The sequence below is a fragment of the Opisthocomus hoazin genome, chromosome 12, assembly GCF_030867145.1.
Source record: "Opisthocomus hoazin isolate bOpiHoa1 chromosome 12, bOpiHoa1.hap1, whole genome shotgun sequence".
In the NCBI taxonomy this organism is placed as follows: Eukaryota; Metazoa; Chordata; class Aves; order Opisthocomiformes; family Opisthocomidae; genus Opisthocomus; species Opisthocomus hoazin.
This window is the reverse complement of record NC_134425.1, coordinates 23,422,567-23,448,342: the sequence shown is the minus strand read 5'-3', so window position 1 is coordinate 23,448,342 and position 25,776 is coordinate 23,422,567. Positions and strand designations below refer to the sequence as shown.

Sequence of the window (25,776 nt, the reverse complement as noted above, 5' to 3'; positions counted from 1 at the left end):
CAGCACTCTTTCACGGGCCGCCCGGAGCACAGCTCGGCCCGCCTCTCCCACCAGCACGCAGCGACGGCAGCGGAGGGGTGCTGCTCGGAGCCAGGCCCCGACAGCAGCGCTCTGCCGCTCCATGTTCTTGTAGCGTGCGACTGGCAAACTGCCACCTTCCCTCACTTCCCCACGCAAGAACCTTTCCGTTCTACACTCCCCCGCTACCTTTATTTCCACCCAAGGGGCAGTTGCCTCAGAAACCTTTCGCTAACCGTCTCCCCAGGCCTTCCATCCACAGGACCAAAGTGAACAGCCCTCCCATTAAATTTTCCAGCTTTTTTTCCTGCATCGATCCCATACTGCACAGCTTTGATCCAACTGAAGCACCAAGCTGTCACCGTTGCTCTGCACGCAGCCTGCCAGTACAACTGGCAGCAGAAACAAGCACTCTGGCAAGTTTCCGTTCTCTTGGCAGCGCGTGCTCTCCGATGAGGCCGTCACAAATGGGGACAGTGCACAAACAACCGCGCATCTTCTGGTCAGAGGCAGAATTTGGAAACAAGTCTTTTAAAGAGTTAAACAAAACTACCGCAGGCTAAAGGCCTTAGGAAGGAACACATCCACTGGGATTTATGTTTAGCCAAGCATGTGGAAAAAAAACCCCAAACCCTATAAAGGTGGATATTGAATGCCTGCAAGAGCCTGGAATGCTGAGGCGAGGAAGCCGAAGTGTGAGCAGCCCTTGGAGAATGACACAGCACGCTGGGCTACCACAACAGCTTGGCGTAGCGTGGAACCACTTGCCTACAGCATCAGCAAAACATTTCAACATGACCCAAACTCTGTCCCGTAGCTACAAGAAGTATACAAAATTATTTTACTTCCATATTTTAACTGGATCTCGGGCCAGTCCAACAGAATTTGTTGGGCTGTTCTTTTCTCAAGGGGGCACAGAGGGAAAAGATACACCTCACATCTCCTCCAAGCCCTGGACAAACAGTAATGCTTCCAGATCAGTTCTGGTAAGCGTTGAACAGAGGCTACGCTTGCCCTTAAGTATTCATATGCCCTCAAAACAGCAATTCTGTTCTTTAAGTTAAAAAAAAAAAAGACTCAGAATTATATTGCACCTACTTCTACTGTTTAATCTCTGCCTCAGACTAACTCTGCTCAGAGATGCATATCAGAGCATCCAAATGGTCCCCGATAGGGTTAGGTCCTTCTGCATTCCCCAAGTAAAGTAAAGTTTAAAATATGTACCTAAAAGTAGGAGATAACTGAAGCCAAAAACACACACAAACCCACAACAAAAAAAACCCCACCAAACACACCCAAGACAAACGGAATCTTAACCATTTTGTTTAATGTTGTACAAAAAAAAAATTTGGTGAGTATTACAATGAAAAGTAATTAAAACACTGATATCACACTGCCATCCCCACTACCTAAACAGTTGAGATTCACTTCTCTATTCAAACAATAGAAAGTTTCGTGGCCTTCAGGAAAAGAACGACATTTAAAAAAATCCTTGGGTCACACGTATTCTTTTCTCTACATTTTAAAGCTGTGCTCACAGAGACGGCTTCTTCTGTCAGACTCTTCAGGTACACGGGAATTCAGTTGTAAATAAAGTTGAACCTAAAATCAAAAAGATTATACCAAGTGAGGAATTTTCAGTCTTTTTATTTAAGTGACATTTTGGAATGAAAAAGCAAATGCTCTGTTCCTGCTCTTGATCAGCCTCCACCTGACAGAACAAAAGCGTATTTTCCAATAAGGCAGCTGTAGCAGGAAGCAAATTTTAACAGCCAACGCTACACCAGCACTGCACATCAGTCTCTCACGGTGGCAGAAGGACTAATTATTAACATTTCACCTCTTAAGAGAGCTTCCCAGATATGAAAATACCAGTGAGAGTTACGTACGCCCATTGGCAACTCTTTCGCAGCATTTCTGCTATCGGTGCCAAAGGCTCCAAGCGTAACGGCAACACACGGACATACTCAGAGGAGCAAATTCTTCTCAACCAAGTTTCACAACAAAGAGCGTTCACACAGTGAAAGCAAGCATCCATCTCAGCGTCCACACATCTGTCCTATGGAAGTGTCTGTTGCGCTGACACCAAACTGGCATTTGGGTGTTTTGCTGGTACGTGGGAGAAAGTAGCCGCTGTCTTTAGAGCGGGGGGAGGAGGAAGCCCCCGTAACTACAACTGCCAAAACTGGGCCTAGATTGAGGAAAAAAAACGAACATAGCACGATACAAGCCTGTTATGGGCAACACCAGTGCTGATGTTCTGCTAACGGACTTTTTTCATCAAAATAGGTGGATGACAGAACTACTTCCCCGAGTAACAGTTGACAGGCTGTGGGATGCCTGAACACTTGCTGAAGTAACAGAAACCCGTGCGACTGGCGAGCTCTGGAGACCCGAAGCACAAGCCATTTTCAGGTAAGAAAGCCAAAGAGCGTGGACATTGGCAAGAGGAAGGAGAAAATACAGCTGTCCCTACAGATACTTGTGTTGTAAAGATGCTACACGTTACGAACTACTACAGAGTCCAAAAAACCCACCACATTTAATCAGCACAAAGCTGTGACAACATGAGCACCTAATTCAACATGTCAAGCTCTTGCTCTCACGCCGTCCCTAACACTGGCAAGAAGCTGTTCCTTAGCCGGTGCACAGCCTCATCCTCACTGCCTTCCACATCTTCCTTTGCTACAACTGCCAGACAGGACTCTCGTGCTAGCGAGTTGTCATCAGTGCCTCTAAACTGTCCATCATGTCTCATCTGAGGTAAATTCCAAGCTCTCTGGGATAGCTGCAACCTTTTCACTGTCGGTTTCTGTAGTGCCTAGCTTTGCTCTGGTTTCCCACGGCCAGCGGGTTCCCGAGAACTAGATAACAAACACATCATAATGTACCTGCTCAAAAGTTGAGGAAGGCTGGAAATAATGGGTCCATACCCCGGTGCGTTGTCATAGAGCTCAAACAACGGCGCAGCGACCAGCTTGTAATTTTTTGGGACTGCAAACAAAGCTAAAAACAAACACAAGCTGATTAGTAAGAAAAACCACCGCATGTTCAGCCAAGGTATCGCTGCCCCCCCCATACACCTCAAAACAAGATCATTACATACAGCACGATCGCACTAGAGTAGGTTTATTCCTTTTCTAGTTAAATACGGGGCTCACATGCTGTACATGTACTGACACAGGAGCAGGAACGAGCATTTACTAGGAATCCACGTTCAAAGACCATCTACCTTCAAAACTGGTATCAGCATTTCACTGTTTTGATGATCGGCTATGAACAATGGCAAGCGTATGAACAGAAACTTGCCACCACATTGCCTCGTGTGAAATGCAAGCGTTTAGACGCTGTTACAAATCCAACCTTTTGCAGCAAACAAACACTTACCCTTTTCTTGAAGCTGGACCAAGAAAAGCTTTTTGTGCTCCTTCGGTTTTGTAATATGAGCTGGGATATATGGATACTGGAAGAAAAACAATAAAAATTGGTTATACAGAGCTTTGAAAGTATTGTGCAATCTTAAGTGCTACTTTATAAATTATCAAGCACTGTGCAAGCTTTCAACGTGTCATACACTCTTCTTCCATGGCACCAAATAACGAAAACCACTTTTACAAGAAAGTACCGAAAAAGAAATGCTGTCGCTGCTGTCACAACTATTGACCGGATCTAAACCAGCACCAGTACCCAGGAGCAGCTAAAACAACCCAACAAGAGAGAGATGCACAACAGCAAAGTGAGCAAGTATTTTCAGTACTAAAGCATTTAGAAATGGGGCAGCGAGACTATTCTGTTCACAGGGTATCTGTTCCACACGCAGCAGCGCAAGATTTTCCACTGTGGCTAAACCAGGAACTTAAGTGGTGCGCCTGGCTCAGCGCAGGACTGGAAGCTATGACAGCCAGCGGTTTCTCATCCATCAGGACGCGTGCGAGGAGCGAGAGGGGAATTTCCAGAAGAAAAAGTCCTTAGTTTCTCTCAGCCACAGAAAGGAGATGAAATAGATAAAAATCAGAAAACCTCATTGCTCACGCAGCGGATACTCAGAAAGCCCAACTGCCAGGCTGAAGGCTTCTGGAAGAACAATCAAAACCTGACTGAGGAAGATGGAAGTCAACATGAGCACTCACCTGTGGAGGTTCAAAGTTTGGTCTCCACCAGTTACCAATGCAGTCATCAATCACCCAGTCTTGCTGAACCCCATCCTGACGGCCCAGTATCTACCAAAAATCCAGTTACAGTCAAAACTCTAATACCCCAAGTGCCCCCTTTTTTTGTTTTTTTTAGAAAACATACACTGGAAGCGTCGTGAAGACCTGCTGTAATACAGGTCTGATGTAATTCAAGGACTGCTCTGAAACAGCTTTTAACAGAATTTTAGAGTATTTTTGTATAAAGTTACATTTTTTAGTAAAAGCCTCCCCTGACAGGACAAGGACACATCTCAGATTCCACGCTGTATTCAGCTGAACTGAGTCCCGTCGGACCAAGGGGAAGAACGAACTGCAATGTTACGCCACCTGACAGAACCAATCTGAGTTACGTGGAGAGCATGGGAGGTTAATTGGTGCATTGGGAAGACCATCTCAAAAACAAGGCCTCGTCAGTTGTGCTCCGCAACATATTTTATTGCCCATCGGCACACAAGCTCGCCTGAAGTCAGGCAAAAAGCAAACGAGCTGCAAATGAGCACAGGGCTCGAGCGGCAGGTAAGGGGTCAGCCACTACACCCCTCCGTCACACTCCCGATGCAGATCAGTGACAACCTGCTGCTTTATTTGTTAACTACCCAAGAGCACCACAAAAGCATCGCAACAACAGGAGCGGTAAGGAGACTACTCTAATGCTTCGGCTTATTCACTTAGCTCTAAAATTCTCCAACATCCCGGTATAGCAACATAACAAAAGAAAACAGACCTCTGTCATTAAGCGTTTGAGCCCTTCTACCTCATCTTCTCCCGGATTGAGTTCACCACCAGGTCTGTTAAAATAACCAACGACAAAAGCTGAAGTTACGTTCTGTCATACTTACAGACTTCCACAGGTAGGTCTGCTTCCAGGCAGGGGTTACAAATTCACTCAAGGCCCTTAAGTCAGAAGTTCCAAAGCTAACTTTGCTGAATTTGCAGACAGTAGGATAGCTTTCACCAAAACCGTGACTAAAACGGCTACTCTATGTCCCTTAAAAAAAGAAACCATTACACAAAATACTTCAACTTCAGCAGGATAATGTATAACATATGTTATAATAACTGGGACAATTAAAAGGTAAAGTTTTAACAATAACATGAAAGCACTAGAAGTTGAAGAAAAGAGTTGTAAATACTGACCATATTTGTCCTTATCTCAAACACAGCGCTCGCTGAAGCACCCAGGAAGCAGGAAATAAAACTCGCGTGGGGAACCACAGCGCATTTGATGTAAGGTTAATGAAAAAAGACAAACTAAAAACACATTGTCATCATCACAGAGTTTTGCAGAACTTGTAGAGTCTAGCCTACTTTTTCCACACACATCCTCCAAATCAAGAAAAGGAATCTGGATATAGAATTAGATTTCACAGGCACACTTGAGAACAAACAGTGTAAGTGTTAAAAACACAAGAAAAAACACAAACAGGATAACCTGAGACAAGTCAAACCCCTCCAGTTCAAAAAGGAAAACCAGCACCGCCACCATCACTACGACCACATGATCCACACACTAAAATTTCACTCTGGCTCTGATAACCATGAGACGAACTGAAGCAATTTTCTCAAATGCAGGTGCCTACTTTTCTCACTGCACCCAGCTCACCCAGCAGTTTGTAAACAGGTATCGTTCTGCATTTACTTGTGTTTATGCCTTGAGCTTTATCTTGCCATTTTTGCGGCCATAGCATAAGCATATTTAAGCATAACAGCTTTCACAGTGTAAGAACAACTGACAGAATCACAGAATGCTTTGGGTTGGGAGGGACCTTTAGAGGCCATCTAGCCCACCCCCCCTGCAGTGAGCAGGGACATCTTCAACCAGACCAGGTTGCTCAGAGCCCTGTCCAACCTGGACTTGAATGTTTCCAGGAATGGGGTCTCTACTGCTTCTCTGGGCAATCTGTGCCAGCGTTTTACCACCCTTGTCATAGAAATTTTCTTCCTTATATCCAGTCTAAATCTACTCTCTCTTAGTTTAAAGCCATTGCTCCTTGTCCTGTCGCAACAAGCCCTGCTGAAAATATCTTCCCCATCTTTCCTATAGGTCCCCTCAGGTACTGGAAGGCCACAGTAAGGTCTCCCTGCAGCCTCCTCTTCCCCAGGCTGAGCAGCCCCAGCTCTCTCAGCAGTCCCTCCCAGCAGAGCAGTTCCAGCCCTCAGATCACCTTTGTCATCCTCCTCTGGCCCCGCTCCCACAGCTCCATGTCCTTCTTGTGCTGAGGGCTCCAGAGCAGGACGCAGGAATCCCAGGGGGCCTCAGCAGAGCAGGGCAGAGGGGCAGAATCCCCTCCCTCACCCTGTGCCCACGCTGCTGGGAATGCAGCCCAGGGGACAGTTGGCCTTCTGGGCTGCGAGCGCACATTGGTGGCTCGTGTCCAGCTTTTCGTCCACCAGTACCCCCCAAGTTCCTCTCCTCAGAGCTGCTCTCCATCCCCTCATCCCCAGCCTGTACTGATAGTGGGGTTTGCCCCGACCCTGGTGCAGGACCTTGCACTTGGCCTTGTTGAACCTCCTGAGGTTCACACAGGCCCACCTCTCCAGCTTGTCCCAGTCCCTCTGGATGGCATCCCGTCCTTCTGGCGTGTCAACTGCACCACCCAGCTTGGCGTCACCTGCAAACTTGCTGAAGGTGCACTCGATCCTGCTAAGTCATTGACGAAAATATTAAACAGCACCAGCCCCAGTACAGACCCTGAGGACACCACTCGTTACCGGCGTCCATTTGGACATTGAGCCGTTGACTACTACCCTCTGTCTGCGACCTTCCAACCAATTCCTTAGCCACCAAACAGTCCACCCATTAAATCCATATCTCTCCAATTCTGAGAGAAGGATGTTGTGGGGGACTGTGTCAAAGGCTTTACAGAAGTCCGGACAGATCACATCCGTAGCTCCTCCCTTGTCCACTGATCTAGTCACACCATCACAGAAAGCTACTAGGTTGGTCAGGCAGGATTTGCCCTTGGTGAAGCCAAGGCTGATAATGAGCTTTAAACAGAAATCAAACCTGATAATGAGTTTTAAACAGAAATCTACCACAGTGATGCCCAGTGACCAAGATTTCCAGTCTGTTCAAGCCTAAGCCACCCCGCCCATGAGCAGAGACAGAAAGACAGTTTAGATGAAAACCCCACCATGCAAAGAAGTTCTCTCACAGTAAGTCCTTGCAAGAAAGAAGTCACACTCAAAACATCAGTTAGCCACACTTCAACCTCGCGCCCCCACATTCAGTGGTTTGTGACAACAAAGTTGAACTAAAAAGTTACATTCAAGCAGCAGCCACTTACAGCTTGAAAAAAGTTGTACCCAGCTGCAGCAGCAGCACGTGGGGCAGCCTGTGCTCATGTACAATCAGAACCCCTTCCACCGTCCGCCTCATGCCAATCTTGTCAAACTCTTCCCTCATGCGCTGAAACCGAGCTGCCACGGAACTGTCCTTCTCATACAGTGGCTCCTTTGTGCCAAATGTGTAATTTGTCAGAGGATACCTGTAAGGGGGAAGAAAATACGTTACTGCACAACAAGAAACCTGAATTTCAGTCACTATGGCACAGCACCCATCCTGAGGCAGAACCTTCTGTGCCTGATGGAACAGTAACTCATTCACAGCACTGGGCTAGCAGCTCTCGCTTGTGAGTTACGGGGCCCGTATCGCACGACGATCTGCGCTACGACACATGCCAAGTGACAAAGTCCTGCCGCTCGACACACAGCTGTGGTGCCGACTCAAAAGAAGCAGCCCAGAAGAACCAGTAACAACTGTTTGTCAACAGCCACCCTCTTTGAGCTCCACACTGCAGAGGAAAGGCAGTTGAGGCAGTTGAAGTCCAGCGGAGGGCTACGAGGATGGTGAGGGGACTGGAGCATCTCCCCTACGAGGAGAGGTTGAGGGAACTGGGCTTGTTCAGCCTGGAGAAGGCTGCGAGGGGACCTTATAAATGCCTACAAATATCTGAAGGGTGGGTGTCAGGAGGATGGGGCCAAGCTCTTTTCAGTGGTGCCCAGTGACAGGACAAGGGGCAATGGGCACAAACTGAGGCACAGGAAGTTCCGTCTGAACATGAGGAGGAACTTCTTCCCTCTGAGGGTGATGGAGCCCTGGCCCAGGCTGCCCAGGGAGGCTGTGGAGTCTCCTTCTCTGGAGATATTCAAGACCCGCCTGGACGGGGTCCTGTGCGGCCTGCTGTAGGTGACCCTGCTTCGGCAGGGGGGTTGGACTAGATGACCCACAGAGGTCCCTTCCAACCCCTACTATTCTGTGATTCTGAGGCTCTGAGAGGAGCTGGGAAAGGGACGGGAGGGAAAAGCTGTGCTGGGAAGGTAGCAAGCTGCACAGAACAGCATTTTTTTCTGCAGAAGTAAATGAAGAGCCTGAGAACTAAGCTGTTAGAAGTGGTTTTGTTTTGAAGTGGGAAATCAGACATCTGGGTCACAGAAGGGGAGAAATGCTGAGAGTCTAGGCACAGGGCCAGGAGCCTGGGGTAAGATCGAGAACTTGAGCAGATCACTGCTGGGTGAGGTGCTGGACCCCTGCCTTCTCTAGTGACAGCACAGTGAGACTTCTCCAGGTGAGAGGGACTCAGAAGAGTCAGAAGGAAGGAACAGTCAGGCAAGAAATCGGTCCATCCTAGCAAGCACAGAGGGCACCAGGAGAATGCTGCTGTGCAACAAAATCCAAGTAACAAAGATCTGATAGCAGGAGGCCTGGAGGGAAGACAAGATCGTCCGGCTAAGTCAAAAAGGCCAGGCTGGATGGGGCTGGGAGCACCCTGGACTGGTGGAAGGGGTCCCTGCCCGTGGCAGAGGGGCTGGAACGAGATGATCTTTAAGGTCCCTTCCAACCCAAACTGTTCTACGATTCTATGAAATACGGAGAGGAAAATGGGTTCTGGATAGAGCAGCAACCAATTATCACCACGGTTTATTGACTAATAGCACCTAGCAAGTGAATTAACGGAATAAAGGACTGATTTCTTGCAGAATACTTTCCTTGAGATGCATCTTGTCATGTATTCTTTCCCCAATACTTTATCATGTCAAATTTCAGTAGTATACACTCCTCCCCCCTCCAACTTTTCCTCTCCCCCCAACTTTCCTCATGTTTTACAGCAGTGAAATCACAAGGCAGTTGGAACTGTTAGAGCGCTTTCTCATGTACACAAGTGAGCCAAAACAACCAGTTTCCTAACCACAGATACCTTCACCAGCAAGCTCCTTCCCCTTTCACTTGTAGCTTAGAATCATTTCCATTTCAGATATGCAGATAGCTTTATTAATAATCCGCTATGCTAACCCTATACTACTGCAGGTCCGTTAGTCTGTACAGCAAAAGCCTTAGCCTATACTTGAAAAAAAAAAAAAAAACAACACAGCTTCCTGCTGAGTCTTCTCTTCAGAAACACTGCGAAAATATTCCAGTCTCTGAAGTCCATGTTTGAACTTCTGCAAGGCTCCTTCTAACTGTGAATAAATTCAGCTACACCAAAAAAAAAAAAGAGCCTGTGATTAATATCTAAAATTGAATATTGACCATTCACAGTTAACATCTGCTGTTTCTGCAACTTAACAGACGTGCTTAGCAAAGAATACATCAATGTGAGTTTACGGGAAGAAGCTAAAGTACACAGCTGCTCATACAAAACAAGTAAATATTTATTAGAAAATAGAATCATAGAGTGCTTTGGGTTGGAAGGGACCTTTAGAGGCCATCTAGCCCACCCCCCTGCAGTGAGCAGGGACCCCTTCCCCCAGAGCAGGCTGCTCGGACCCCCATCCAGCCCGGCCCCGAATGTTTCCAGGCATAACAACTCCTCCAATTTGATAGCTCAAAACCAGTTTGCACCTATGACAGAAGCAAAACTTCCTCGGACAGCGGCCGCCCTGATTTCAAAGCCCGGCACCTGCGCCACGCAACGGGCAGACGCCCGCCCTACCCGCCCGCACCCCGCTCACCTGCGGGCCGCCCGAGGCGGGGGCCCGGGGTCGGGCAGGCCGCAAGGGAAGTGCGGAGACCGCGCGCCAGGCCCGAGCGCTCCCCACGGCGCTACGCGGGGCCCGCGCCCCCCGCTCCCCGCAACGCCCCACCGCGCCCCAAAGCACGGCCTCGGGCGGGGGCAGGCCCCTCGCCGGCAGCCGGGCCCTCCCGCCTCCGGGCGGCGGCTGCTGAGGGGAGAAACCTCGCCGGGGCCCGGGCGCGGGCAGGCCCGCGGCGGCGCTTACAGGTTGATGGTCCTCTCCAGCGTGAGGGGCTTCGTCTGCTGGATGTACTTGTTGCCGAACTGGTTGACCCCGCGGGGCCAGCCGGTCTGCGAGCGGTTGGGCGGCACCACGGACATGGCGGCGAGGGAGCGCTCACTGCTCGGCGGCGGGAACGGCGTCCGCCATTAACCGCCCCGCCGGAACCGCCCGCCGCGCTTCCGGCGCCACCATAGAGAGGAGCCGCTCTGGCGCTTCGAGACCGCGCTCCGCCCTTCCACCTCTTTCATTGGCCAGAGGCGCGCGGCTCCGCCCCTCCCGCGGGATGCGATTGGCCCGGCGGGCGGCGCGGGGCCCGCCGGGAGCTGTAGTCCGGTGAGGGTGGCGGAGGGCAGCGCCATGGGCGCCAAGCGGCGCGGGGCCGCACCGCCGCCTCCGGGGAAGAAGCGCGGGAAGCGGGAGGCGTGCGCCGAGCTCTGCGCCGCCCTCGGGGACGCGGCGCTGAGGGAGCGCGCGGCGGCGGCCTGGCGTGGCGGGGAGCCGCTCCGCCACGGTACGGCCCGACACCCCCCCCGCCCCGGCCCGGCCCCCGCCGCCCCTCACCGCCGCCGTTTCCCTTGCAGAGGCGACGGCGGTGGAGCCGGCCCCGTTCCGGCACGGCGTCATCCCCGGCTTCCTGGCGGGCCCGGCCTTCGCGGAGGCTCTGCGCGACGAGCTGCTCGGCCTCGGGTTTCGAGGCCGGCGGAACGACCTCTTCTCGCTGCGGCAGGTGGGCCCCGGGCCGGGCCGGGCCGCGTCGGGCCGCCTCCCGCCGCCCTGACCCCCCGTCCCTTCTTCTCTTCCATGGGCTGCCGCAGTCCGAGGAGCTGGGGGGAAGGCCGGAGCTCCGCGTCGCCGCCCTGAGGTAAAATCCTGTGATTCTGTGACAAGCGCCGGGCTTGGGGAGGGGCCCTGGCTGGCTCCCTCGGGGGCTCGGCCGCCGTCTGCCGCGGTGCCCGGGCCGGGAGCCGGCCCCGGGGAGCTGAACCCGCCTGGCCCCGCGGTCCGTGGCCGGTTTTCCTCCGAGCAGCGCGGTCTGGGTCGGCCCAAGTCCCTCTGTCCCTCCCGGGCTGCTCCGCTGGTTGCTCCTGGGCCGTGTGGCTCTGCAGCAGAACGCTGTCACCGGTGGCTGCTCAGACGGTCCGGAGGGCGATGGTAGATCAGCTGAGGCTGTGGTGATCTGCCTGGTAACGCGGGAGGATGCTTACCTTGTGCTTGGCTTCTCAGGAGTGCTCTATGTGAAGAATTCCGAGCGTGGCTTTCTGCCGTGACCCAGATCGAGCTGGAGCCAACTATTGACATCTTCTGTGCTAAATATGAATATACAGGTCAGTCCGTAAGTGAACCTTTCCCCAGAGTTTCTGTGGGTGTATAGGAAACGCTATGTCTCGTATACCTCCTCATGTAACCCACCCCAAGCCCTTTCTGGTTCCAGAGGGTCCTAAGAGCTATTGGCAGCAAACTAGAGTCTCAGAAAATGAAGGCCCAGTTGTGGAAAAACGGTTGCTGTAGTCCCGTTGCCGATGGCTTTAACTGGGCCCAGCGCTGTGGCAATCCCCCACCTTTCCGGAGCTGTTCAGCTTGTGTGTGCGTGCCCGCTTCTACACAGAAGGGCGACATGTTCAGCTTCCACATGCCGCCACTGAGTTTGTGAAGTCTGACGCTAAAACATCGCCTTTGTGAGTCCGGGGTACAGCTGCGCCTGCCCTTTTAGTCATGAAAAATCACTGTAGGAAGGGGAAAATTTTTTACTGTTAGCACTACTTTTTAAAAGTCTTTTGCGCAAGGAATTGTTGGTCCAGCTTTTCTCCCTCTGGCCCCATTCCAGCAACAAACCTACTCAGACGGCAGCTGTGTATTTCAAAGAGCTTGAACTGTTATTGAAGTCGGGAATCTCGGTCCGCTGTGCCCAGTAACAGCCGTGGAGGGGTGGGTGACGAGCTGTAACCGCCCGTACCTTCAGGGTGGGCTCGTCTGCACGTTGCAGTGCAGTCTCACAGGAGTGAATCTTGCAGATCTTGGGCTGGTGGTGCTGATGAGCGAAAGTGCAGTTCTTGGAAAGGGCATGTTTTTTCTTGTTGTGTTCTTGCGAGGACAAAGCTGGGAAGCAGCTACTGGAATGAATCATGCGCCTGCTGGAAAGGCACTGCTGCAGCAAAACGTGTGTAATTGCAGATGTCTTGCTGTGCCACGACGATGAGCTGGAAGGTCGGAGAATCGCTTTCATCCTGTACCTCATGCCAGCCTGGGAGAAAAGCGACGGGGGAACACTGGACCTGTATAGCACAGATGGTAAGAGCTTGGAGCTCAGCCCAAGGTGGCTGGAAGAGGTGACACTTACGCACCCCTGGCAGCAGCTCTCTCCTCAGCCAATACACAGAAGATATAGAGTTTCTCCTCAGTCCAGAGAAGCCGATGTCTAGGTGAAGTTTGTACCTTAGAGGTGGGCTGTAGCAGTCAGTCTTTGCAGACAATGCTAATGGGTAACAGTAGAGAAAAAGGAGAAGTTAAAGAAGAGGGGAATCTTCTGCCCCCACACACACTTTTTTCCCTGGAGGCAGGATGGAAGCAATGCCAGGAACTGTGCAGCTCCAAAGTGACAGGGATAACTTCCCTTTCCGGCCACAGAAGTCCCCTGGTTCCTCATCAAGCCCTTGCTCTGAGCTCCATCCCTTACGCCCAGGTGTCTCGCAGTCACAGTGTATTGAAGTCAGAGAGCCATGGCAGTTTCTAGCAAGTTCCAGTTCGTGTCTTAACCAGAGTATGTTTTCTTCCTCCTCAGAACACTTTCAGCCACAGCAAATCGTCAAGTCGTTATTGCCTTCGTGGAACACGCTGGTTTTCTTTGAAGTGTCTCCAGTCTCCTTCCACCAGGCAAGGAGCTGCCTTTTGTTCATTTTCTGGTTCTCATTGTTGTGGTTGTTCATTCTGTGAGTTATTACAGTCCTGGTGGGGAGGGAGAAGGGGAAGGGAGCAGTGTGGGTAGAGTGGGCACCGTGCTAAGTGCTGTGTGTTAAAGACAAGACTTTAAGGAGGACAAGAACTGACAAATCCAACTTCAAACTGTCAGTCTAGCTTCACCATCCTGGGGGAAGAAAAATTTCCATTTTGTGTTGCTGTCCCAGTAAGTCACTGCTGTGGATTTGGCTGCAGCAGCGAGAGAGATTTTTGTTTGTTTGCTTGTTTTAAACTAGCTGTATTTTTCATGCCGATGCCATGGCTTTGCTCTAGAAGAGCTCCTCAGCACATCGCCTTGCCAACAGGGCGCTGTGCAGATGCGGCTGTGACGCAGACACAGTGCGGTGCCCTATGCTAGAAAAGCTGATACGGTTAAGCAGCGCTTCGCGGTGCTTATCGGGAAGCTGGCTGGAAACAGGGTGAATAATCTCTGGAACTGTGTGGTACAGACGCCTGGCTGGAATCTGAAAGTCCTGTGTACCTGAGAATGCCACAGGGCCGAAGAGCAGAGGGTTAGAGAGGAAGAAGGTCAGTGATGTAGCTGAGGCGTGTCCTCACCTAGACAGCTTAGGGGTTTACTTTTCTGTTACTTATGTCTTACAATTAATTATTTAACAGAAACATCTGTCTGGTCACTGCCCTGAGTGTTTTCAGGTAGTGATTTAATCTTGTCATAAAAACCATGTTCCACTTGGCCTTGTGACTGCCTCCTGCCCACCTAAACTTAATCCCACGCATTAGCACTACTCAGAGCCCTGTGCACCGTCTCTGGTACTGTTAACATGGGCTAGAAACTCAGCTTAAGTAATAGACTTATTTTTAAAATAAGCCTTAAGCTTAACTGGGAGTGCTGTGAATCAAAGCCTCTCAGATCTGGAGCTCACGGGTTGTGCCCAGAGTATTTGCTGAAGCACTAAGTCATTTCCTTCGCCTTTCCTCCGTGAGGCGTAGAGCCTGTGAGTTACCGTCAGAGGGCTGTGTAAGGGCCGGGCTGACGCGAAGCCTTCACAGCACAGCCCAGCAGCCTTAAAGCCTTCTCAGACATTGGGCAAAGAGCATTTAGTCAGTACTTCCTAACACATCTTCAGATTCTGGGCTTCATGGTGGGCGCTTCTTCAGGAGATAACAAATAAAGCTGTGAGTGCTGAGCAGAGTGGGTCCATGAGCTGCTAATGCCTGGTATTCTGGTTTCCATTTCCCAAGTGATTTAGGATTGGGCAGGCGTTCCAGATAACCTAGAACACCTCTAAGGCATGCAAGGAAAGGGCCGCTACAGCTCTGTAACAATGAGCAAGAGCGAAGAACCTTTTTGGCACGAACTATGTTTCTTCCTCCTGTTCCATCAGACTGTTCTAAAAAAACAAAACACAACAAAAAACCCCAGTGCAAAGTCTTTAAGTGCTGTTCAAAAATTCACAACAGTTCGTGGCTTGCAACCAGTCATAAGGGAATGGCTCTCTCTTCACACTACTGTTACAGTACAGTCCCGTAGAATGTCAAATTGTTCAGCTGACCTCTGCACAGTTTGATGAAATCAAGATTTAACAGTGGCCATCACTGTGCGAAAACCAAGGGTTTCCACAGACCAGTTTAAATGCCAGGGTAGAGGGGCTGCTCTGAGTCCAACAGACAGACAGAGCCAAAGGTACCGGGCAAATGCCCTTCATGATGGCTTGTGTGGCGGCACGTTTTAAAAAGCAAAAGACAAAAAAGTCAACCAGTATGGTCTGCTGTAACACAAGGATGCTCAGTGTTTTCTGAGTTTCCAGATTAAGCTGTGACTGCTAACTTTTGCAGCCTGCGGTAGCTGGTTCTTCAACAGAATAAATGGTAGAAAAATAAACTACAATTACTTTTCATAACAGAGTGACTCAAAGCTCTCAGAGAGGGGGAGGGGATTCTGCTGGGAGCTCAGAGTAAAAGGTTGAACTGCGATTCTGGAAACCTACAATGGACTTGAGCGTCAAAGTTTGCTTTAGCCCCTCTCTGTGAGCCAAGGATAATCCGGCCTGGTCTAGCCCTCGTCCGACTTTCCTGTGCATGCAGCAGGCTTGCTGGAGTCAGGTCCATCCCCCACGATGAGTGCGTGTGGTGCCTGGAACAGCCAGTCCTTAAATGCTTTGTAGTCTGAACAGCAGCATGCTGCTCAATGTTGTTCCAGGTGTCAGAGGTTCTGTCTGAGGAGAAGTGCCGCCTGTCGGTGAGCGGCTGGTTTCACGGCCCGTCCATGGTCAGGCCTGCACGCCATGTGGAAGCTCCCTTGCCCAGGAGTCCACACATCCCCTACGATGTGAGTAACACACCTGCATCTGCTTGTCTGCATTTCTGTTTCTCTCATGTCCCTGGAATAACCTGCTGTGGGATGCTTGGGGTTGCTTTTGTCTTTAACTTACCCCATTCTCCTTTTTTTGTTTCTTGTCCCTAAATTTGTAGTGGGTTTCTTCCTTGTGTATCTTGCATGTCTTTCTTGACCCTGTACATTTTGCATACCTACAGTAGTGGAGAGAATGCAGCAGGTACTCATGGTGCAGTTAAAGCTAGGTAAGGGAGAACTGGTGAATCCTTTTTACTTTTGCAAATCCAGCATTCAAATCCATCTTCCTTCCAGCATGAAATCTTGTACGAGTGGATCAATCCAGTTTATTTGGACATGGACTCCCAAGCTCAAATCCAGGAGGAGTTTGAGGACCGATCAGAAATTCTCCTGAAGGATTTTCTTAAGGTGAGCCCAGTGGTTCACTCTGCTGTGCTCTGCCAGAAGAGGTCCCAGGGCTGGCAGGTACCACGTCTCGTGCAGGCTGGGAGTGGGCTGACTTGTATGGCTGTCAACTGAAACACCCTCTGGTTTCACTCCCTGAAGGGGAATGGGCCAGGTGACCTCCCGAGGTCCCTTCCGACTTCAGCCCCTCTGTGATTCTGTGGGTGGGCCCCCTCTGCTTCCTGGCCTCGTGGTGACCAGAGTGTCCTCCCCTGTCCCTTAGCCTCTCGCAGCGCTTGGGAAACTTGACCTGTGTGCAAAACAAACAATGCACGATGGTTTTGCCTTACTTGGAAGGCTTGGCTTCTCAAGGCTGATCTACCTCAGGTTTACTGGGCATCGCAGTGAAACGGCATTCTCACCTAGCAGACAATCCGAGTGGCATTTGGTACCTGGTGGTCACTGGCATTGAAAAGACATGATGCCCCTCATTTCAGCAGTCCTTAGGAGCCTCCAGCAAGTTAGGAAAAAAAATTAGAGCGCCTTATCTGAGAGCAGAGGATGGCTGCTTCTAGCACACCAAGGGAGACCTGGGAGCTAAACATTAAAGTTTCTGTGCTGTCTTTCTCTCCTAGAAAGACAAATACCAACTGCTATGTGAGGCTTTGGAGAACGAAGACATCCAGTGGAGTAGCCGGGGGCCTGCCAATAAAAGGTGGGAATGACACCCCCCTGCGCCTATCGATCAGGCCAGGCGGGAGCTGCCGTGAGGCTGCCCCGGTTGGTGCTGCCCCATGGACGTGGTCCTTGTTGGTCCCCTGATACCTCTGGTGTCTTGCAGGCTCTATGAGACAGCAGAGGAGGACAGCCTCCCTGACATCCTGAAGAAATTCCTGCAGTTCTTGCGCTCGGAGGCCTTGTTTTTACTGCTGTCCAATTTCACTGGCCTAAAGCTGCATTTCCTGGCTCCCTCTGACGAGGATGAAGATGCTGGGGAAGGAAGAGCAGCAGACACTGCTGGGCACAGCAGTCCCAGACCGGAGCGGGAAGAGACCGAGCAACACGCTGATAGCAATCCCCATCAGCCAGACCAGCCCGACGACGTCCCTGAAGCACAAGACAGCGAGACGCCGAACAGTAAGTGGAGCAGCAGCAGCGTGAAGGGACTTGAGCAGAACCTTGACATTAGGGATGGTGGCAGCAGAATTCCTAGTGATTTTTATGGAGCTAGGATTTCACCATGTACTCCAGCCAGCATGAGGCACCAGCACAAACGTGGGACTCGAAGCCTGTCAGACTGGCCATCCGGAATAAGTGACCATTGCAAATGAATTTGGAATAAAACAATGACTTGAAGCTACTGTTTTGGACAGACCTAAGTCCTAAGGGTGGGACTGCTGTAGGAGCTAAGGCAGGGGTTGGGGGGGAGGTTTAATTGCCCAGTAATCTTTTGCCAATAGTTACACTCCTGCTTCATAGAAAGTAGATCCTCCTAAGAGAGACCAAATCAAAAGGAAGAAAGTGAACAGATCAGAAGTAAAGATAATTAGAAAACCAATACCTAAAACGAGGATTTAACCTCTCAGAGAACGCTGCCGGCCTGAATAGCCCCTTAGTTGTCAGCAGTGAGGTATCATTGCTATAAAAGGTTAGATTAATTTTGGATTCATGGATCGGTGCTGTTTATTTAAAACAGTGGCTTTGAAGTTTACGGGTAGAATTTTTGAAAATGCCTACCTGTTACTCAGTCAGGCAGGTTAGTGGATGCTGGAATAAAAGGTAATCAAAACCCAAGCCTTAGCAAAAATCCCATTGGAACTCTTTTCTGGTGCAAAGGCTTTGTTTTGTTGATTTGCCTCTTCTGTCTGCCATGTTCCTGCCGTGTAATTTTAAACTCCTCTACGAGGAGGGCATAGCTTGGGGCCACATGGATTGAAAACTGAGCTAGAGCCACACAAAAAAAACCCAGGCTTCCCCGAATTCTGACGTACCTCCTGGGACGGCATGTGAAGAGTGAGCACAGAGCAATATCGTTCTTCCCTGAAGCATCTGGTAATCTCGGGGTACTTCCAGAGCAGACGGGTTGCTGGGTCTTGAGGTTCGGAGCTCTACTGTAAATCCAGGGCGGGGGCGACAAAACAAAGAAGGAAGAACTGGGTAAACCAAAGCACAGCACAGCCTGGACCTGTCAAAGGGCAAACCTTGGCCCCGCTCCTCCACGTTGTTCAGAGTACGTAGCTTAAAGTCACCTCTAGAGAAGAAGTTAACGTGAGATCTGTGGCTTTCCTTCGTCTTCCTTTGCACGTTGCCGGGGCGGGCGAGGAAAGCTTCAGAGCGGCGTGGCAGTGCAGGGGCTTGGCCCTACGTGCGGCAAGCTTGGCAGGCGTCAGCTGTGGTACGACCTTATTGTTTTCCCCGGCTGGTTTGTCACCTCTAGGCTCGGGCAGCCCTGTGTGTGCAGGGGAGCTGAGGCGCTGGACCCACGGGCACTATACTCTCGTCCACGACACTCAAGCAACAGAATTTGCTCTTGACCTGCTCTTCTTCTGTGGCTGTGAGGGTAAGTGGATAAACGGGAGTATCAGACTCTGCTTACGCAGCTTGCCTAAAGGAAGGACTTCTGAATTCTCACCAGTGCTCCAGTAGCCAAAATTTCCCTGTTTTTTGCTACATAGAAGGGCTCTGTAGACTTTTTCCTAGTCCTGGCTCCTGCATAAGCCCCGCTTTCAGCAGTCCTTGCACGAAGATTGGGAGCGCAGCCTTGGGACCATCTGTGGCCTTTCCTGCTGGAGCCAGGAGGTGGCGGGGGGGCAGGGGAAAAGGCCGTGTCCCCCACACCTATCCTGTCCCCCAAACCTTTCCTTGCCCAGCAGCAGCTCTGGGCATGCTGGGAATGCCCACTGAAAGCCTGCCATTTGCCCCTTTCCTCATCAAAATGATCTCTGCGCCTCCAATTCACAAAGCCCAGGGGTTTCCACAGTTACTTTGGGCATCTCTAGGCATTTTAGGGTGGTTGCTGGTTAGATAGTGGTGAAAACAAAAATCTAAACATGAGCATTTTGGGCCAGCGGAGCCCAGAGTGTGTGGCTGAAACCACCTGGCACATGCTGGGAATCACACTGGAGGCCTTTTGCATATCTGCTAAGGCAGAGCCGCTCTGCGAGCGAGGAGCAGAGAGCCAAGCAACCTTACACAGCTCATCTGTAGTAAAAGGCAAATCCGGTGCCTTTGTTCCGAGCCGTTTCTGATTTGGGGAAAAAAAAAATAGACTGGCAGGAGGTGAAGTGGGGATCGCCCTGTATCCAGTAACTATGGGGAGGGGGGTGGAAAAACGGCATCTCCAGGAAGGCTGTACAGAACCTGAACCGTGTGGAACTTCCTAAGAATCTTTTCTTTCCTCTTCTAAGACTGGGATCCAGAATATGGTGGCTTTACTTCCTACATCGCTAAAGGTGAAGATGAAGAGGTAAGGGCCTCGGCGGCTAGCTGCAGATTAAAGCTGCATAGGGTGGAAAGACATAATCACACTCGTCATAACGCTGGCGTGGTCCCAAGGGTGCTCGGTGTCGCACTGGAGCCTTCCCACCCGACTTCCCGCTTGTGGGCGTAAGCTCCGGCCTCAGCTTCGAGAGGCGAGTTGTCACCGTCACGCTGACCACGCAGGCGCTGGCGGCGTGTGGGAAGCCTCAGAGGGGCTGAGGGCTGCAGCAGAGATGGTGCTTTTCCAGCGAAGCGCTGTCCACGATGCCTTGCTGTCTAATAAAGGCTTCAGGCTGAGGGGCGGGAAAAGGAAAGCAGCAACTTAGTTCGGTCTCTAACACCAGACCTTTGTTCTGACTAGCTTTTGAAACGGGTTGGTTTGTTTCTTCCTAGGAATGACATCAAAGCCATTTTTGTGAAACTCATTTCCTCCCTTCCTTTCCTTCCTTCCAGCTGCTGACAGTGAATCCAGAGGACAACTGCTTGGCCTTGGTTTACAGAGACAAAGAAACTATGAAGTTTGTGAAATACATCAATCATCGTAGCTTGGCACGCCTCAAAAAGCAGCCGAAGAGAACAGGATTTTGGGATTTTTCCTTTGTCTATTACGAGTGACGGTGCGGAGCGTGACCGTTGTCGCAGAAGACAGCGGTAGTGGTGGGTGCGGGCAGGTCTCTACGCAGGCGGCCGGCTCGGCCCCTCTCAGCCCAGACAAACTCTGCTGATGCCAGCGTCATCGCAGTGTACGAGCTGCTGCCAGGTGGGGTCCGGGGGCTGCTTTAACTGCACAGAGGGAAATCCAGTCCTCTCCCATGTCCACTGTAACACGCGCTCTCTTCTGCTTTTACTGCTGCGGGGGGGGGTCGTTGTCACACAACCGACAGCTGCTCCGTCAGCTTTCCCGCTGTTCTCTGCTGGAAACAGCACCGTGGGCTGCGTCTCTCACCTTACAACCGTGCATTTCCCCAGGCTGAGCACTGGTTTTGTTTAAAAACAAAACAAAACAAAAAAAGGGTCAGTTCAAACTCTGGTTGGGCAAGTTTTGTTACAAAACACCCAAGATGTTTTCTGGGGCTTAACTGTGCTCACTGTTTGTAGAGGCAGAAGGAGCTGCCAGGGGAAACGGGGTTTTCCCAGCTGCGCAGCTCTGGGGAGCTGGGAACGAAGACGGCGAGGCTACGAAGCTGCTGGCATTGGCAAGGACTCGGCCCTGCAACAAGGAGCGGGACTTCATTGCGCTAAATGCTGCACAGACAGGCCCACGTGCAGCCCTTTCTCCCTGGATTTACAAGCTAAAGAGACCTGCTCCTGGGTCCTCTGCCGGCGTGGGTCTGCAGGCAGCTCTGTGCTCCAGCCGCGGAGTGGGGCGGTGGGCTGGCAGCGGGAAGGCAGCAACTTGCCTCTCCCTGCCTCGGCATCCACAGGAGGGTCTCCAGCACGGTGGCCTCACGTCGTGTTCGTTTGTCCTCGGCTCCAGCGTGGTTTCCGTCAGCGGAGATCAGCTCGGGTCTTCCCAGGGAGCAGGTATCACAGAATCACAGAATGGTCGGGGTTGGCAGGGCCCTCTGTGTGTCACCCAGCCCAACCCCCTGCCAAAGCAGGGTCACCCAGAGCAGGCTGCACAGCACCGCGTCCAGGTGGTGCTTGAATATCTCCAGAGAAGGAGACTCCACAGCCTCCCTGGGCAGCCTGGGCCAGGGCTCCGTCACCCTCAGAGGGAAGAAGTTCTTCCTCATGTTCAGCTGGAACTTCCTCTGCTTCAGTTTGTGCCCATTGCCCCTTGTCCTGTCGCTGGGCACCACTGGAAAGAGTCTGGCCCCATCCTCCTGACACCCACCCTGCAGATATTTGTAGTCATTTCTAAGGTCCTCTCACAGCCTTATCCAGCCGTATCCAGCTCCTGCCCACGAAAGGCCGTGGTCTCGGTGCGGAACTTCAGTCAGCACTGCTCACGGCAAGCAGGATGGTGACAGACTGAGGCGCCTGGCACACAGGCAGGGGCTGGCGCGGAGCCGTGCCGGGCGCTGCAGCCAGCAGCCAGACCGCAGAACACCCGGCTGGAGGCTGTGCCCTGCCTGCACCCACTCGCCTCGAACTTGGTTTTGGGGCAACGAACAGACAGGGGTGTACTTTCAGCTGATCCGTGCCAGACAGTGCAGGCTGTGGGCTTGCCGTGAGCTCGGGAGAGCCGGTGCACATCGTCCCTCCTGCCGCGCTCCGGGTAGGAGAGGGGAGCTCTGGGTTAGAGCCTGCTGCTGAAGGCCACCGCAGCGGTGCAAGGCCGCAGCAGAGCGGCAGCAAGCTGACAGCAAGGCGAGCTGTGCTGGCGCAGGAGCGCTCAGCACTCTTCAGCGCAGCAGGACATCCTTCAGGCGCGACTTCAGGAGCAGCGACCTTCAGCTGTGATCCCAGCACATAACGTTTGAGAAAGCAACCACTGAAGCACGAGGCCGCCGCCGTTGCTGCTGAAGTGACTGGTGTCTCAGGCCTCGCCGACGCCAGAGCAAGCAGAGAACAAGCCGCTCGGGGAGGGAGGTGCCGGACTGCGTAGTGTCAGTGCCAATTCAGTCCTGGACCAAGAGCACTTGCTCAGCTCTGGCTCTTCCCTCCTGCACTGCTGGGCAGGGAGGACAGCTGGGAGGCAGCTGCTCCGAGCGCGAGCTCTACACTGTCTTGTTTGCACTCTGACTCATCTCCCTAAGCGGGCTGCTCCGTGCACTGCCGAGACCTTCTTGCTTGGTTTTAGTCTTTGCTACTTCTATGCTATTTAAAAAGACAAGGGAATGGAGCTACAAACAAATTCTGAAGCAAGGACAGGACTGCCTTCTTTGTGAACCATTGGTGCCTGAGGCACTCCGCTGCCTTTGTGAGCAGCAGCTGTTCTTGGGGAGAAGGAACTTCTTACGCTGAGCTGATCCAGTAGAAAGAGACAAGTACTGGAGCTTTCAGAGACAAAACTGTTTGGTTTGTTTCGAACAAAGGTGAGGGACACCACGGCTATTCACAACATAGTCAGCTGGGCAAAGGTAGGGAGTAAATTAATTAACAAAAAGTTACTTATTCTACTGCATTGCCAACCCAAGAGTGTGCTTGGTAGATGTTGGAACAGCCTCCCAGAAGACTGGGAAGAAGCTGGGCGCGCTGAAGCTTGCTGCTCTTTAATAATAAATAATACACTAGAGGGCATACCAGCCTCTACTTGAGCGAGCTTGAACCCATCCGCTCACACGCAGAACCACCCTTCTGCCTCCAGTGACTAAGATGAAGCAATTTCAGAAGCCAAATTTGCAGTTAGCATTCAAAGATTTAAAAATCGACACGTCTCTGCTCTCCCAGCCTCCCTGTGCCACCCCAAAAGCCAAAGGCTGGCGCTGCAGGTGCAGGGGAAGGGCTCTGCTCCACAAAGTTCCAAAGGCCGCGAGCTGCTTGGGGAGAAGGGTCTTCCTGCAGACTGCCCCCATAACGGCAGCCCTCGCCGTAGGTGCTCTTGCTGGATACAAATCTGTACCGACAATTAGGTGTAGCTGCTTGCCATGCTTACTCTTGCTTACTCTGATCATTATGGAAAGGAGTATGAATATGAAATACATACATACCCACCAAACTAAGCAAGCAGGACATTATAGAAAAACAGGATCGAGAACAGAACGTGAGCAGTTATGGAGTGTGAGCAACAGAGAACAGACACTTCATACCCAGCCAGACGGCCTCGTGCAGACGTCGATCGGCTCGGCCGTACGAGGACACCCGTCTCCCACCAGCTGACTGCACCTCCAAGGCCTGGCATGCGATGCCAGGTACCAGCAGCTTTCAGTTACTGACGTTATGCAAATGCTTCACAACAAGCGCTTCAGGATTTGGTGGTTATTGGTTTGACAAGGGGCTGAAAACAGGACCCATCCAATATGGAGTAACATCAGTTAGCTGTAGACCAGACTGAAAGAATGGTTCTGGCATTCATAAACAGCGAAGTTCTGCCATCGGGTACTCGGCAAATTAGTATTAATGAAGATGAGCCACGATCCAGGGACTTGGAGAAACAGGGGCTAAAACCAGACAAACTTTTGTCAAATGTCACTTCCAACTGTTTGCGTTTTTTTTAAACTCCAAACTGGAACTTGAATGAGGACCTTGAAAATCACTGCTACGTAGATCCCCGTTCCGCAGGCGCTGATCCAGCACGGCGTTTCCGCAGGCCATCTCCCAGGCAGCGAGGGGGCCGTACGAGGAAGGCTCCAGCCCCAGCTGAAGCTTCAGGCCAGTGCTGAAGTGCCCCAGCGGGGCAGGACCGTGGTCTAGACCCACTCCCCAGCATGCGTACCACGGTGCGGTGCCACCCAAGCAGCCTTGCCCATGAATTTGTAGCAACACACAGCTCTGCTGGTGTGGCCTCAGAGTTTACTCTGTACTTGACCAGCGGCTTAACCTGCTGTGACGAGTTGCCCTCCCGTACCTGAGAACAGGATCATGAGGCGTTAGTCCCGAGCCAAATCGTACCAGTGGGGACCGTTTGCCGCTGATCTCCGGGTGCGGGTCCAGCTTGCGTCAGCTGGCTGCTGCGCGCCAGCCATGGGCGGCTTTATTTCAACAGGCAACTGCAAAGCTGCTACTGCTTCAGCTTACGGGACCTGGATTTTACATTTGGCAAAGACAGAAGTTGTTTCTACAGGCTAATAAACGACAAATTTGTTGTCAGAAACCTAGCCGGGGGAAATGAGCCTTACCAGAGGTCTGGACTGTGACTGAAGGGCTGACCTCACTGCCAAGAGCAAAACAGAGTTGGGACTGGAAGCGCCTGGTGCGTAAGCCTTAACATCAGGCTGACGGGAAAGCTGCCTGCTGATCAGAGCCGCTCTCTTATCACTGAAGGGACTACATCAAGCAAGCAAGCGGGGGTTGGACTAGATGACCCACAGTGGTCCCTTCCAACGCCTGCCATTCTGTGATTCTGTGATTAGGATTTTGAGCCTAAAGAACAAAAGCAGCGGTTGAAACAGTGGGAACAGGTACAGCAGGTGGCAGAAAGCCCAGCACTTGTGCCAGGAGACTGTTCCATAATCAAGTCTTCTTCATAATCGAGTCAAAGCTCGCTTGCTTAGAACAGCTTGGGTGGCTCACCACCCTTTTTACCAAGGAGCTGGATTTGACTAACAACCAGGTTCTTCAAAGGATTCAGATGAGCTCCTGCTGCAGATTTGAAGCGACAGAGATGGGTGCTTCTGGCAGCACGGTTCTCCCGATTGAAGGGGCTGAAGCAGCAGCAAGGGACCGTTTGGGGGATTAAAGCACATTGCAAGAATTACATTATCCGTTCAACTGCTTGCGTGCTCACCAGTTGCTCTGTAACGAACAGCGCGCTGCTGGCTTTAATTCAGCAGTGGCAAGAGACAGAGCAGTCACAGGGCATGAATGTTCCCGACAGCCCTGAGAAGCTACCCAAGAGCTTCGCTTCCCGGAGGTGGGTCCCTCCTCCCCGCCCGCTTCGCGAGCGCCGGTCCGTACAGCGGTAGATGCGATGAATGGAGCAGGAGGTGGGGGTGCTGGGGCCCAACCTCCATCCTATGCAGGGTATTTTTAGCTTCTAGAAGAAGTTTGCTTTGGCAAAGGTTCTAAAATAGCTTTAGATCCAAGATACAGCCTTACTGTAATATTTTAAGAGATCCCACAATTAATAAACAGGTTTGAGCCAGGAGCCAAGAGACTTTTCAATACGGTCTTCTTTTGATCCCATTAAGTACTGCCAGCTCTTCACAAGTACGCACCAGCTTGGGTGTGTAGTTTGGTTTTGTTGCTTGTGAAATGCACCCTTGCCCACCTCAGCATCTGCAGTTTTTTCCAGCAGCAGCACGAAACCAGTAGCTGGAAGCAAAACTTCCTGCAGTCTAGGTGTGGGGAGCGCTGGATACGAAACAGACCGCTTCCTACCCGCATGGATCGTGGAACTGGATGGCGTTCAAAGATCTTCTGGCTTAGAAGCCAGCAAGGAGATGTTATCCCTGTGGTGCTTCTGGTGCACTGAAACTAAACTAGTTTACCTAGAAAGCAGCACATCCCTGCAACGACACCCGGGGTTCTCCGACACAGGGTTTCAGTGCTTAGTGTGCACAGAGACTACACAGCAAAATCAGAAAAGTGGTTTGGTTTTTTTTGCCCCCCAACAAAGAAACACTTAACCATACGCATCTCCCCAACTAA

At 51.5% G+C, this 25,776-nt stretch overlaps 2 protein-coding genes across 2 annotated transcripts; one reads left to right on the top strand and one right to left on the bottom strand.

Moving 5' to 3' along the window:
* Nucleotides 1–1,325: 1,325 nt before the first annotated feature.
* NUDT21 (nudix hydrolase 21) lies at nucleotides 1,326–10,642 on the bottom strand. Its single transcript, XM_075433785.1, has 7 exons — nucleotides 10,431–10,642; nucleotides 7,499–7,699; nucleotides 4,936–4,999; nucleotides 4,149–4,238; nucleotides 3,406–3,481; nucleotides 2,910–3,024; nucleotides 1,326–1,620 (listed from the first exon to the last, which is right to left on the bottom strand). Exons 1-7 carry the CDS (start codon nucleotides 10,544–10,546, stop codon nucleotides 1,599–1,601), a joined length of 684 nt encoding a protein of 227 aa, XP_075289900.1. The 5' UTR covers nucleotides 10,547–10,642; the 3' UTR covers nucleotides 1,326–1,598.
* Nucleotides 10,643–10,776: 134 nt separating this feature from the next.
* On the top strand, nucleotides 10,777–25,753 carry OGFOD1 (2-oxoglutarate and iron dependent oxygenase domain containing 1). Its single transcript, XM_075433784.1, has 13 exons — nucleotides 10,777–10,959; nucleotides 11,030–11,175; nucleotides 11,264–11,310; nucleotides 11,673–11,773; nucleotides 12,621–12,737; nucleotides 13,228–13,319; nucleotides 15,565–15,693; nucleotides 16,012–16,125; nucleotides 16,737–16,816; nucleotides 16,943–17,238; nucleotides 18,539–18,661; nucleotides 19,509–19,567; nucleotides 20,035–25,753. Exons 1-13 carry the CDS (start codon nucleotides 10,806–10,808, stop codon nucleotides 20,194–20,196), a joined length of 1,620 nt encoding a protein of 539 aa, XP_075289899.1. The 5' UTR covers nucleotides 10,777–10,805; the 3' UTR covers nucleotides 20,197–25,753.
* The last annotated feature ends 23 nt before the right edge of the window (nucleotides 25,754–25,776 follow it).

Bases quoted from the DNA above. Each gene is read 5' to 3' on its own strand.
- NUDT21 (XM_075433785.1), bottom strand. From the start codon at position 10,546: ATGTCCGTGGTGCCGCCCAACCGCTCGCAGACCGGCTGGCCCCGCGGG. The intron at 7,700-10,430 runs GTAAGCGCCGCC...TCCCCCTTACAG, and splicing joins CTGGAGAGGACCATCAACCT to GTATCCTCTGACAAATTACA. The intron at 4,239-4,935 runs GTCTGTTTTCTT...GATTTTTGGTAG, and splicing joins TCAAACGCTTAATGACAGAG to ATACTGGGCCGTCAGGATGG.
- OGFOD1 (XM_075433784.1), top strand. From the start codon at position 10,806: ATGGGCGCCAAGCGGCGCGGGGCCGCACCGCCGCCTCCGGGGAAGAAG. The intron at 12,738-13,227 runs GTAAGAGCTTGG...CTTCCTCCTCAG, and splicing joins GGACCTGTATAGCACAGATG to AACACTTTCAGCCACAGCAA. The intron at 16,817-16,942 runs GTGGGAATGACA...GGTGTCTTGCAG, and splicing joins CGGGGGCCTGCCAATAAAAG to GCTCTATGAGACAGCAGAGG.